The sequence below is a fragment of the Rhea americana genome, unplaced genomic scaffold (genome assembly GCF_003343005.1).
Source record: "Rhea americana isolate MKP2758 unplaced genomic scaffold, rheAme1 scaffold_1, whole genome shotgun sequence".
In the NCBI taxonomy this organism is placed as follows: Eukaryota; Metazoa; Chordata; class Aves; order Rheiformes; family Rheidae; genus Rhea; species Rhea americana.
In genome coordinates this window covers 13,213,403-13,226,826 of record NW_028185038.1, presented here as the reverse complement: position 1 = coordinate 13,226,826, position 13,424 = coordinate 13,213,403, and the positions used below count along the sequence as shown (strand labels likewise).

The window sequence follows — 13,424 nt, the reverse complement described above, 5'->3', positions numbered from 1 at the left end:
CCAACTCCCACAACGTATATATCCATTCACTGCCACAGACTATGCTACCAGGCTTAGAGGGCATGCTTTACCGTGAATACTGATGCAAAGAAGTATCTTAACCTTTTCCATGTCCTTTGTCACTGGTTCTCTGCCTCCCCTTTTGCTGCCGATGTACTTACAGAAACTCTTCTCATTGGCTTATATCTCCTAGGCTAAGCAATCTGTATCTCAGGACAAGTCCTGTGCCCTAAAGCAAGCTCTACTTTGCAACACAAACTGTCTTTCGATAACGAGTATTTTTCCCGGTACATTAGATTTCAAACTAATACTATCCAGCTCTGAGACTCTGACCTAATATCAAATCTTCACATGTTCAGACCACAGAGTTTAATGGTAGACATGTTCTTCTGGAACCCTGGAAGACATGATCACTAGGAAAATGCACCCAGCACAGGATCATTCAACTGATTAAGAAATTCMCTCCCACAAGAGAAGGGGAACCACAGTCCTTATGAGTATCAAGCTCATCTTCTGCCCCAGTATAATCTTCCCAATCCAGCCACAAACTACTAACTATTTACAGAGCAGACACAGTTACAYGTAGTTATGCCGTGATTATGTTTTCAAGATTTCTTTGCATCTCTGATATCTAAAAAAATGTTAYTTTAAATGAACATTAAGATTCTAATCTTGGCTTCTGAAACTGGTATCACCAGCTTAAACTTTATATAAACCGTGCCTGYAGAAACTATTTTAAAAAGTAAATTAAAGGGAACAAATATAAGACTGCATATTTTAATATAACTAACACACATCAAAAATACTAACTCCTTACACTCTCCTTAGTTGAGAATGTATTCTAATAAAACATATGAAAAAGCAAGAACATACCTTTTATTGCACCCACAATATTTTGGTCTAGTCCTTTTCGGTTGTCATTAAGTCCTCTTTTTCTTTTGCCATTGGGTAAAGAGTTAGCCAAAGTCTTGTCATCAAAAAATGCACAGACCAGCTTCCTAAACAGCAGACTTCCTGAGCGAGTATAGTTTGATAATATAGAGTCCAGCTGAGATTTCGGCATGAAGACATCAAAGCCTTCTGCAAGTTGCACTTCTGGCTACCAAAAGAGCACAAATGTTTTAATTAAAATAACATTCAAACGTGTTCTTCTACTTCAATCACGCATCTGGCAAGACTTTACAATCACTTAAATAATCAAACTGTGAGTCTTTTTCCAGCTATCGCTGCCTACTTCATTGAAATCAAAACCCATCAGTGAATAAGCACCTTAAAAGGCAAATCAAATAATCATACTCATGTCTACCGACTGTAATAGTTAAGAATCACTGATATTATTTCTAGGTGTACAGCTAACAAAAAGGAAAGAGAAGAAATACCTTTCAATATTGGATAATAATTACAGGCTAGAGGATCATCCCAGAGCAACATTCCTACATAACGCTTTTTGACATTTATCTAACCATTTTATGGACTTGCTTCACTGCCAAATGATGCAAATGAGCATGCTTTGGAGCAGCCAGGCATTTCCAGGAAGGACGATGGCAGGGTTACCAGCACCTTCCACACATTTTCACAGGAGTGCTTCTAGTGCAACTACGGCTCATAGGAATAAAAGTAGATGATGAGTTAGATTGTCTCTATGGCCAGCGTTTGCTGATCAGTCTTATCTCCCGCCTTCTCATATCTGCCAAAATGCATCTTAAGAACGTGTTATATAAATAGCTTATTTTAGCACAAAACCCCTCAGTGGTAAATCACAGAGATTTATGCCACTGTCTGAAAGCAAGATGGAAGGGAAGAGGAGAAAAATCATCTTCTATTTCCCTAGACTCATCTCAAGTACATTGTGGGCCAAGGCAGACAAAGGCCCTCAAGTAAGTCCCCTTACTGAGATATTTTTTGTTGCCCCTGTCCATACATATCAGAATTACATGAGCAATATTTACAGTAGTTTCTTGTATAATGACTGTGCCACATAACGCTTGCACAAGGTGTATGTGTGGAATAAATATATATTTAGAATGAAGATGCATCATGAAAAGACTAATTTTTCAGGATATTATCTGGAAGTAGGCAATGGGAAAAAAAACAGAAACAGTGGTCATGATGTAAGGAGGTAAGATAAGGGAAAAAAAAACTTAGTAAAAGCAAGTCTGTAATGTTAAGTAAAAAATACATGCACCAGTGAACAGCATAGGTGCATTTTCAAAGGTGTTTACAGAAGAGCAAATGCCATCTTGCATCAAATCACCTGCAAACTTCTTCAGTCTCCATAGAAGGAAGGGCTGCTAATCTCAGTAGGATTTGGCTGTGCCACTCTTTTTCCATGAATTTCCTAATCAATACCAGGAGAGCTACAGCAAGCAGAGTATTTTCAAAGCATATCCTGCCTTTGGGTATGCACATTCATTGTGCCATACATACATAAAAAGCTGTAGATTACAGTGCTTTGAAAAGCCACGACAAAGAATCTTGAAATACACAGATACTAAAGAAAACCCCCAAAAAAACGAAACAAAAAAAAAAAAACACATAAAAAGCACGGAAGATTTTCAGCTGGATCTGGATGAAAATGGGTTTTTTGGGGTGGTTTGTTTGTTTTGGGGGGATTTCTTTTGTTTTTAACCTTGAAAACTTTCAAAATGACTCGAGAGTCACGTTACTCTATTTGGCAATCTTCTGATGTAGGTAGGATTTTAGTATGTTACTTCTAAACTTTCTGGTGATGGAAAAGATTCTCAAGTTTAAAAAAACATAGCCCAAGTTTACAACTTGGGAAGAATATTACTTCACATTACTCAGAAAACCCAATGCAGCCATGCATAGTGTAGGATGAAGGTATCCTACACTATTTTGTTACTTCAGTCTTGGCCCTTCCTTAGCAGTCTAGCGTGAGTGTGATAAAAGCAGCACAACACAGACAAGCCGTTCTCACTTATACGATTGTAAAATATATCTGAAAACTCATCAGGTCACCAGCAGAGAGGAGTCAACCTTATTTTAGTTGCAACTTTATTTTTAACAAATGAAACAATTTGTGTATCAGTGAAATAATTTGATGGTAAAATGCTGATTCCTTCTTGCTTCCTTCAGTAGTAAATTATTCTTTGGTCAAAGACAATCAGTACCTAATTGAGCTTTATGATCACTTTGAATGTGATTTATCACAAGRAAAAACATTTGTTAGCAGATAATGATCACAGTATAAAGAACTGGTGGGTAACCTATTCGTGTACAATGATACAAGTATGACCCGAATGCCAAAAGCTTTTGCTGTACAGGCAGCAAATTAGATTTAATCCTAGACACTTCAGGATGTTACACCTACTAGAAATGCAAAGCCTTTCCCAGTTTACAAAAGTGTTATGTTATTGCACTAAAACAAACAGCAGAAAGTTACCTAAGAGCAAGGGATCATTACATTTAAAAAGAAGATTATTTGATTCATGGCCCAGATTAAGAATTGGTCCCACAGATCCAAATCAACACTTCTTCCATCTCCATGGATGATATTTTTACATCTCAACAATTCCAAACTAATTCTACTAGTTTCAGTGATGTGGCCCTGCTTTTACATAAATGAAATGGAGATCAACTTAAAGAGGAAGAAAAGTGAAGAAAATAACAGTGGAAGCAGTAGTACTAGCATGGGTRTGATGCACAACACCCTACACACAACTCATACAATTCTAAAAAGAACATTCATTTATAGTGTTGCGTAAAATGTCTTTCGGTTTCTTTAGGCACTCAGACATATTGGACATCAACATATTAGAGATGCTTATGAATAAATAGAAAAAGATAATATCACCATTCATTCTGAAAAAAAATATTACATTTAGTCAACTCAAATTTTTAAGGTCATATTTTATTTTCACTGTTAGATACATCTATTTTCAGAACTCAACTGTTTTATTCCCAAAGACAAAACAAAATCAATTTGTTTAATCTTTGGGTTCTGACTGTAAATATATTCAACCAACTACTGTGCCAAACAGGCCAAAGCACAGAAGGGCAGATAAGAATCTGATTTATGAGCCACGTGTTTTCTTTGGGGGGGGGTGATTTTTTTATTTTAAGTGCAAATTGGCACAGCCAAAGAATTATGTTCAGCAACGGAACGCATCCACAAAACCAAATTAAACTCATCGCAAGCGCAAAACTGTTCTCAAAACTATGTTTCAAGCTGTAAATAATGTCACAAACAAAGTAAAAGTATAAGCATTAATTACATTTTGGAGAAAAATTATGAATCCCTTCCCAAATCATTCCCTCAAACACTATTAACCATAATACTACAAGAGGGGAACCTCTGAAAAAGCATTAAGCTAGTTACTTCATATCACTGCAGACACTATGGCATGACACTGCAATCTAATTAGTGGTGTGGCTTGCATCTATATAACTGAATTATCATGACTGCTCTTTTTTATTGTTAGCTCTCACTTCCAGAAAGGTACAACATTATCTGCAGCATTGTTTTCATTTACACTCATTGATACAGAATATAATTATGTTTTTTTTTTTTTTAAATAAAACTCATAGTGCTTGGGAAAGAAAAACCTGCCTTCTGAAAATTAAAAATGTATTAGAGAAATTAATGATCAGCCTACTCATCAGTGAATTGGTCAGAAGACACTATTTGGTCATCAAACAAAGCCAATCAGCCACTGGTTACATGAAATTTCTATCATGTTCTGTGAATCAAGAAAATATACTTACTGCAATTTTGCATGTGACAAGTACCTATTTTAAAGGCAGCAAATTTTGGCCCCCCTTAGTTACACAGACATCATCGACAGTGTCAAGGCCCTTACTGGCAACCACAGCCATGAACGCTAAATCATCCAATTCAGCACAGACTTGGCTACAAAGTTTATGGAGGTGAGGAGTCCCAGGAAGCCAGTGGGACCAGTCAGGCATGAAATGAAGCAYATAAATGCATCTTGGCAGGATAAGGGCATATGTGTGGACTATACGCATTAATCAGCAAATGACAGGGTTGTGAATCGTTTATACACGCAACACTTTCCACAGCTCCCAATCTCACGGTGGCTCTTGGCAACAAGACAGACGAAGAGCAACAAGTTTCCACTGCAAGCTCAAACAACAGGGAGCCTTGAATTCAAGAGAACTACGTGCTCATGGAAGTGGAAAAAAAACAACGTTGTAATCAGCTCTCCCCAGGTCTATATCTACTATCTCCATCCAAATCCACTCAAGTTTTGCTTGTTTATTTTAACAAGAGGAAACACGTGGCAAGCTGACACGAGTACTAATTCTCCTGAACTAGTCAGTGCTTTAAAAACCTGTCATCCCATGTATCAAAATATTTACTTACATCTGATGAAGCTGATTCAAGGATAATTCCAAATCCTGAAACAGGGGTCTCTGGTTTTAGGGAAGGTTCAACTGCATGCAGACTTGGCCGTTCAGAGTTTGCCAAAAGCTTTTTTTCATTCTCTGCAGTGTTGGGTTTCCTATTCACGGTAATCGGTTCAACAGTTTTGAGGGGCAGTTTTTTCTTTTTATTTCTCTTTCTTGATATTGTCGACTTTTGTGCACAAATCAGAGGAATAGGAGGCTGCTGTCTATTTTGAGTCCCAACTGAATGAAAGTAATAAATTAAATTTATAGACAAAAAGACACATGTATAACCACACAGACGCACCATTACACTACTGACATGCTGAACTCATCTTCTGGATAAATGATACCGTTTTCACTGCTGTTTGTGCATGTGAAACAGTTACATTTTATCACCTTTGCATAATTTTCCAATCTGTACAATGGGGATAATGACACTGAGCTCCACCATGAGCAGTTTTAAGAGGTATGATGAATAGTGTTTTATGAAAATTAGGAGCATGCGGCTCTTTTGCCTAGTGACCACTGSATGGTTGGTGACATGAAGGACTTAAGCAATGATTAATTTGTATACCTTCTTGAATGACTGAGGATCTCATTGTCTTTGAGCATCTTTTACTGATAAAATAAGATAACACAAGTGCTAATCCAATTACAGTTATTTTCTGAATGTAGTCACCAAGTTAATTAGCTCAGCAAGAACATTTTAAGTACCATTATGTCAAGAATGAGTGAAAAATACTATTCAACAGTTTAATGTCTACAAAAAAGTAACCCAAACTCATATATTAGTTTTTGTTTGTATAGAGAAACTGAGAGACCTTATTTTATACTCATATTAATATTTTGCATTTTTCAGGATCCAGAAACATTTGTGCAAATTAAGGCACCAATTCTGAACTTGTATCAGTGTTAGTGAGTCCTCAAGCAGAATCTTACGCAAATACATGGATCTGTACATGCAGATTAGTTGACAAGATCAAGGTTAGAAAGAAAAAAAAAATCCAAGTATCTTTGTTTTGCCACACGCAATTCAAGCTACAAATGAACTACAAATGGTCCTAGTCTACAAARCTCTGGAAAAAACAAATACCATGATGCTGTTTATTGAATGATTTATGAGATACTTTATTTTTTGTGGGGATTTAAAATGTTATAATTTATAGTTTGTCATTCAGACAGAAGGGTGCCTGAATATCAAAATAAGTTATTACACTTCCACTTACATGTTTATATTTTAGGTTCTTTTCTTTTGGCAAAAAAAAGTCAAACTTTTTTTTCTCTGCATACCAGAAAATATTAACTATTCCCAGGCCTATTTCATCAAGACACTCACTAACTAACAAGGTATTTATACTGTAGGTATATAATAAATAAGAAATGTTCCTGCTATTGAGGAGCCAGCTCCTCCAGCATAAACTCCAGTCCTGTATCTCTTATCCACAAGCCATTTTTAATCATGCACATAATTTAAATGACATCAGTGAGATTGTGTAAAGAATTCCTTGTCCAGGCAGGATTGTAAAATTGTGCCTTCACGTACTTCTTCATAAACCAATGACTTTTAGAAAAGCGTATTTACTTGTATTGTATTACAAAACTTGTCTGATCTTTTCCTTAGCTCACCCAAGCGCTATACACAGTGGACACAATTAGCTTAGTCACCCCCTCACTCCACCCATATTTCATGTAATTCCTCAACACTCCCTTTTCTTACAGAGGTCTCATCCAGTGACTCTAGGGGAAAAACCTCCATSGCTCCACCCTGCCCCAGTCACGATGGACAGGGAACTCAGCCTACTGACAAAATCTATGACTCCAAGTCCCCATTCATATTAACACTAATTTTTAATGAAGCACAGCGGCTGCAGCTTCATGGCAGCCTCCAATGACATACCTAACTGCTGGCTGCCATGGTCTCATCATCTTGCTGGCTCTAGTGCTCTTCTGGCTCTGCACTGTTCTGTGTCAGCTCCTAACCTAGCGGAAAACTATCCTCATTAGTTCTCCCAAACAACGAACAGATATCTGCTAGTTCAGCCAGTAGAAACAGCTTAACAGAGGGACTGGRGAAGCAGCCCAAAGAAGGGTACAGGCCACCACATGCAACACCTAGCTCAGTTTGGCTGTTGTGGAGCCATAACCTGAAAAGGTCTTTGAATGGAAAGTGGGCCTTGCAAGTCCCACTTGCAAATAGGCCCCCGAATTAGTTTTTCCTTCTAAGATCAGTGAACTGGGTGATAACAGCTGAAGTCGGATTTTKTGCATCTGAATGAACACACCAATAAAACAGGAACTAAAGGTGGTTATGGCATATTAACTTGCCCACACAACTCCCATTACTTAACTACATTAAGTAATGCAGAGTTAAGAGTACTTAACGACATTACAGCCTTTTATTTAATTTAATCTTAAAAGACTCTTACAAGATAATATCCCATGTTGCAGGTGAGGAGCTGAGGCCCAGAGGATTAAAAATTACATTTCCAAAAGAGCCCATGAAAATTTGACTTTGAGTGGCATGTCAAGAAAGCAGGCAACAAACAAGGTTCTCCTGAGTTTCCAGACAGACTTCTAGCTCATCTGACCATTCTTCCTAAAACCAGGATGCTAGTCATGGATATGCAAGTGTCGGACTGATCATTGTACCTGCTTGAATCTGCATCAATTTCCTCATGGTCTTGAGCTCTTGAAGAATAGCCTGTAGAGTTGACTGGCAATTACAAGTACAGCAGTTTGGTCCAATTGATGAATTCATCACTGGAATTTCTCCTGAAAAAGAGAGCAATGAAATGGGGGACAAATGACGTAACACACACAAGAACACACAAAACAAACAAAAATTGCCATCAGGAATCTGAACGTAGCTTCAATACACACAATCATGAAATTAGATCCAAAGCAAGAAAGCAAGTAATTTTCMACATCCTCACTTTTAAGAGGAAGAGGCCAGGAGGTTTTATCCAATTACCAGTATATGCAATTACATACACTAGGTGATGTGATGCTACATGGGCTGGAGAAGACTGCACAAAGTGTGAATACAATGCACTCTTCACAGCAGGGCTCACTATTGTGAGGCTAGTTCATCTAGAATAACAATAGCACGAAACCTCATTATAAACACAGTCACTTTATCATGCACAAAAAAGCCCGTCTCCCAGAACAGCCTTACAAAGAATGAAGAGCAGTCTGCGTAATAAAGGTTTATACTGAACATTAAACGAGGGTCTAAGAATTTTTAAATTGCTTGAATACTACATGTGACTCTTTATCACGTGAAGAATTGAGAATGAAAACAAAGTCCTCTATTCAGAGAGTAGAAAAAACAGAATGGAAAAGAACTACCCGAAGGAAAGCTTTCAAACCTTTTCTTCTGTTTGCTCATGTGGAATTGTTTTCTACGGCAAGCTTTCTAAAWCTGTGATCTATTAGATGGGTTTTCCATAGCTTCTCTTTGAGGACCAACATAGTAGTTCAACAGATTCTCCTTTTTTAGTAATTTATTCTAGTATTTAACTGAACTTACATACCTTTATTTCTATCCCTTKGCAATCCTTTTACTATGGCCTTGCTTTCCAGAAGTTTTACATTGAAGACCTTGAATGAGGATAGGTTGTAACARTTCAGAGATTTCATGGTTTGCCTCAATAGCTGTATCCTGTGCTTTAAATTAAAGTAACCGTATTCCTAGCCTTAGTTCTACAAATACAAATTATGAAGTACAACAAAACACCTAGTGGTATCTGCTTGAAGCTGAGGCCAGATAAGCAGCACTCCATTAATTTAAAAATGTGCTCAGAGTCATTTKATTGCTTTCCTAGTTCTTCCGGTGCGTTTCTCCATCCTCAGAACTCCCTTCCCAAGTACCTGTTCTCCACCTCCTTCCATTCAGTCCTTCAGATCTTAGGCAACATATATCAGACTTCAGAAAATTGGTAGCCATTCTCCCAAGAGTGAGTTACTTGTGAAACTAAACTGATGTGTTACTTAAAGATTGCTTATATCTCCTAGGTATCAGTCTCCTCCTTTTCTCAGGCATTTAGACTGTTCCCACTAATGCAATTAAAAATACTGGTATTTTAAAACATCATCTGTGACATAAGCTATTCATGAAGGACTATTACATCAGAATCTCTGCAAAGCAACAAACTTGAATGTGACAGATCCATYGGCTTCTTCAAGGTTTCAGATGTGACTTTCCTTTGCTCACTTTTTTAAAAAAAGAAAAAAATGGAAAAGAGGCTGAGCACCTCATATTAAAATAAAAACAGGTTACTGACTCAGTACGACTCTGCTAGTTTGATTTCATCCTCCCTTTGTACATTGTCTACTCACACTGGATTTTATCTTTGCAACGGACCACGAAGTGGCTAGCCTGTTGTTAAAGGTATATAGGGAAAACAAAACAAAACAAAACAAAACCTAAGACCAATCTTTAGCCTTGCAGCAAATTAGTCAAGAGTCCCTAAACTCGGCTCCACCAATACTCTTTACTTATGCATGAAATACAGACTTCTGAAATAGATGAGGTTCAAGGCTACTTTCAAATTCAATAGCATGAGCACACATCCTTGTCTTTTAGAAAGACAAACAGGTATCCCAGAAACATCATATCTGTTTCTCACAGACACGGAAGCCTAGAAAATGTGGAGAGTTTTAATAATAAGAGAAATATATAGCAAGAAAATCCTGAACATCCCTTCCTCTGGGCACTCCAGTGTTTTCTCTGTTCTCTGTATTGTTTTCAAATAATAAGTGTTGTAGGATGAGGCCTGTCCTCTCTGTTGGTCAGAATCCAGCATTTTAGTTAGCAAATAATATCTGAAAGACTATAGCAGGGGATAGCGCTGTTGACTTTTGGTTTCTTTTTAACAAAGACTCTACATTGTGATGAATTACATGTAAAAACTTCCATCAGTAAATACCTGTACATCTTTCCTGCTGCAATATAATGCATTCCTAATGAAACCACGCAGGCACTCGAGCTCCTGATGGAAAACCAAGGGGTCTATTTTCCCATTGAGGCATGGGGGATTTACATTATAATCCCCATTAGCATTGATAGAAATTACTCGTGTAAATCTACCATAGGTACTGGAAATGGGAAAAGAGACCACCAATATTTCAAATCAAAGCAGGGTTCTACAGACTTCATACATATTCATGAAGGTTTTTTATTTTACTTCTATCCTCCCTCTTCTGATCAGTTACTGTGATGTAAGAAACATCTTGTAGAGTGTTTTCAGTCATTGTTTCAAGTACTATCTTTATCATTTTTAGAGGACAAAAAGCAACCCTTTTCAACTTGTTATAAATCAATTTTTAATTTTAAAAAGAGAACAGACTTCTTATTTTTATGAAGGAGTCTTTAAAGAGCCATCTCCCTCCTTTTGGAAGCTAGCCAGCATGTGAATTTGATACTGGTTTGCATGATGAAGAGAAGATGACACAAATACAATAGTTGCTTTCCCTGTGCGAGCAACCAAGTAGCCCAGGACAGTGGTTCTTGCAGATGGATCTGCTGAGGGTAAATTCCACCTGCTGTAACACTGCTACAAGTTTGCATCTGAAAAGCGTGCAAGTGCAATCCATCCAGAACAGCCCTGGCATGACCAAGAAGCTGTTCAGCTGCTGCATCACTGCCACAGTTGCTACAGAACACAAGCAGTGAAATGAAAATATTTAAGACCCAGGTTCTACGAGTTTGATGACTAACTAGCTAGTCTCAAACTCTAGGCAGGCTTGGTGATCACTGTAACCTCACAGGCTTCCACTTAAATCAGTGGGTCACAGACATCTACTTAACATCCCGACTTGCAAAACTGCTGTCTTAAATTCAATTTGGAATAAATCATTGTGCTTTAAATACGTTTCTACTCTTTCCCCTATCTCCCCTCATTCCTCCTTTTCTTTCTTAGGCTATTCTTACCAATACCTTATTTACCACTGCCTGCTCTACCAGCAGCTATTAAACAGAAAAATGATCTTCCACTCATTCCAGCCTTTCCCTGATACACCTTCACCATGCAGGTAGGTAACTATGCTGGGCAGATGCCTACCATACCCTTCAGACTTGAGTAATTCAGACAGCCAGCTACTTACGTCTGCCAGACCCTAGCTTCCTATACAAGGTCTGTACAATGGACAGAAACAGCTTCCAGACTCAGACCACCTGCTACAGGTGCCTGGACATCTCTCTAATGATGACCTATAAAATAAGCCTCTGGGCTATCAGGCCTGTCTAAACTGTTTTGCTCACAGAAGTTTAAACACCTCCGTAAGTGAGTACCAAGAATCAGTATCTCTCTTGATGCATAGTTCAGCATTATCAGATTTTTAAGGACTCYGTCCTCTGAATGGCACCCAAAATCCTGAGTTACATACTGAGGCTCCCAGTACAAAGGATGTGGAAAATGAGGCGCACGAGGCTACTCTAGAGCTGTATGCTGGGCGAGAAGTGGCTTAGAGCGTGTGTGCAGCGCAGAGGTGCATCAACAATTCTCATTCACCAGATAACAGAGCCAAAGCAGCAAGACTGTCCAGCAGGATCCAGAACATCTTACTGAAGACACCTGTAGTCTTGCTCTCAAAGAGCCACACAGGTTGCCTTTTCAACCATGGCCAGAGGAGAGGGCCCACACCTTCCTTTATGTAATAGCCTAAAGATTGCATTCCTTTCTGCAGCAGAGCAGCTGCAGAGGGAGGTGTGGAAGGTGCCTCCACCCAGGCTCACCCTGGTGCACTTCCCTGAGAGATAGGCGATTTGGGCACTGATTCTGTCGTGCTGAGGAGGCCACTCAACCCAAGTCCTCAGCTTTCTTGGAGACTGTTCTAGCCTCTGGGATATTTACAAATCAGACAAACCCTTGCTCCTTGTACAGAAAATTAGAGAGAGGACATTTTATTGCAGAGGGGCCCAATTCTGTCAACACGTTTTGGCTCACATGCTGAATCAGGCCCCTAAGGGGAAATAGGTGCTGCTCCACCTACTTTCTGGATCCAGGAACTAGACACCTAAGCTGTGCACGCTTGGGCATTTCTGTGCATGCAGAGAACTGTCCCTGCAGGTGCCTAGGCCAAAGAGGAAGATGTGCAGTGAATTTCAGGTCCTTCCACATTTAGAAGGTTGCTAAGGTGGCATTTTGAGAACATATTTTTTTTTCAGCTTTGCTGCTAAAACTTTAATAATGCTAAATCCACCSAAGTGTCTTCCTCTCTCCTCTAGATCTGCTTCTAAATTACTGCATATCTTTAAAAAGCTGAACTATTTTTGGTATTATAAAATGAATAAAACTAGCATAGCTATGAAATGAGTTACTGCAACATCTTTCTCTAGGTCACCCAATACATCTGTGTGAATCATTGTCTATACAGGGAAACAGTCAATCCTGTGAAACCTATGACTGTAAGCTTTTTAGTGCAAGGATTGTACTTCCTCCTGTACAGTACAGAGATTATATATATATATATGTATGTATATTTTTTTTTTGCATCGGTTAAAAGCAACGAGGGCATGTGTGCTTTTCGATAAGGACACATAGCAGACATCTCCATACAGTACAGAAATACCTTTGGAACCTATTGGAAATTGGTAATGTTTTTAGATATAATCTCGCAACTTGTAATTTTCAAGATGATAGAATGGAGGTACTCCTTTAACATAAACAAAAGAAAAAAAAACCCAGACCCTTGAAGTTTAGAGTTGAACACTGGGAGCAAGCACTTTCTGAACTGAATTTAGAGTATCAAGGAAAACTTCAGAAAACCAGCAGTAAAATCTCCATTCATTGGGACTTAAAATAATAGGGGGAAAACATTTAAAGGGCATATTACCATCTACTTTAGAGTATAATTCTCCACTAGAACAAAATGGACTGCGCCCTAGTACATGTTATTCATAACTAGATTCTATCACATCTTTTCTCCAATAGTCCCTTCAGAATAAAAGTCTAGGGCAACACTTGGATTTTGTACTTGAAGTTAAGTAGTCAGTTATAAGCCTGATGCTCTCATCTCACAAAAGTCAGCAAAATCCTGCTCCACAAGTGGCG

At 38.4% G+C, this 13,424-nt stretch overlaps 1 protein-coding gene across 3 annotated transcripts in view; it reads right to left on the bottom strand.

Moving 5' to 3' along the window:
* Window positions 1-13,424, bottom strand: part of BEND7 (BEN domain containing 7) — a 46,093-nt gene that overhangs the window by 16,881 nt on the left and 15,788 nt on the right. For all 3 annotated transcript variants that reach the window (XM_085299126.1, XM_085299133.1, XM_085299140.1), the window contains exons 4-6: window positions 8,020-8,142; window positions 5,345-5,610; window positions 874-1,099 (exon numbers count right to left, since the gene is read on the bottom strand). In XM_085299126.1, the coding sequence (XP_085155252.1) occupies window positions 874-1,099; window positions 5,345-5,610; window positions 8,020-8,142 (615 nt within the window). The remainder of the gene's footprint in view (window positions 1-873; window positions 1,100-5,344; window positions 5,611-8,019; window positions 8,143-13,424) is intronic.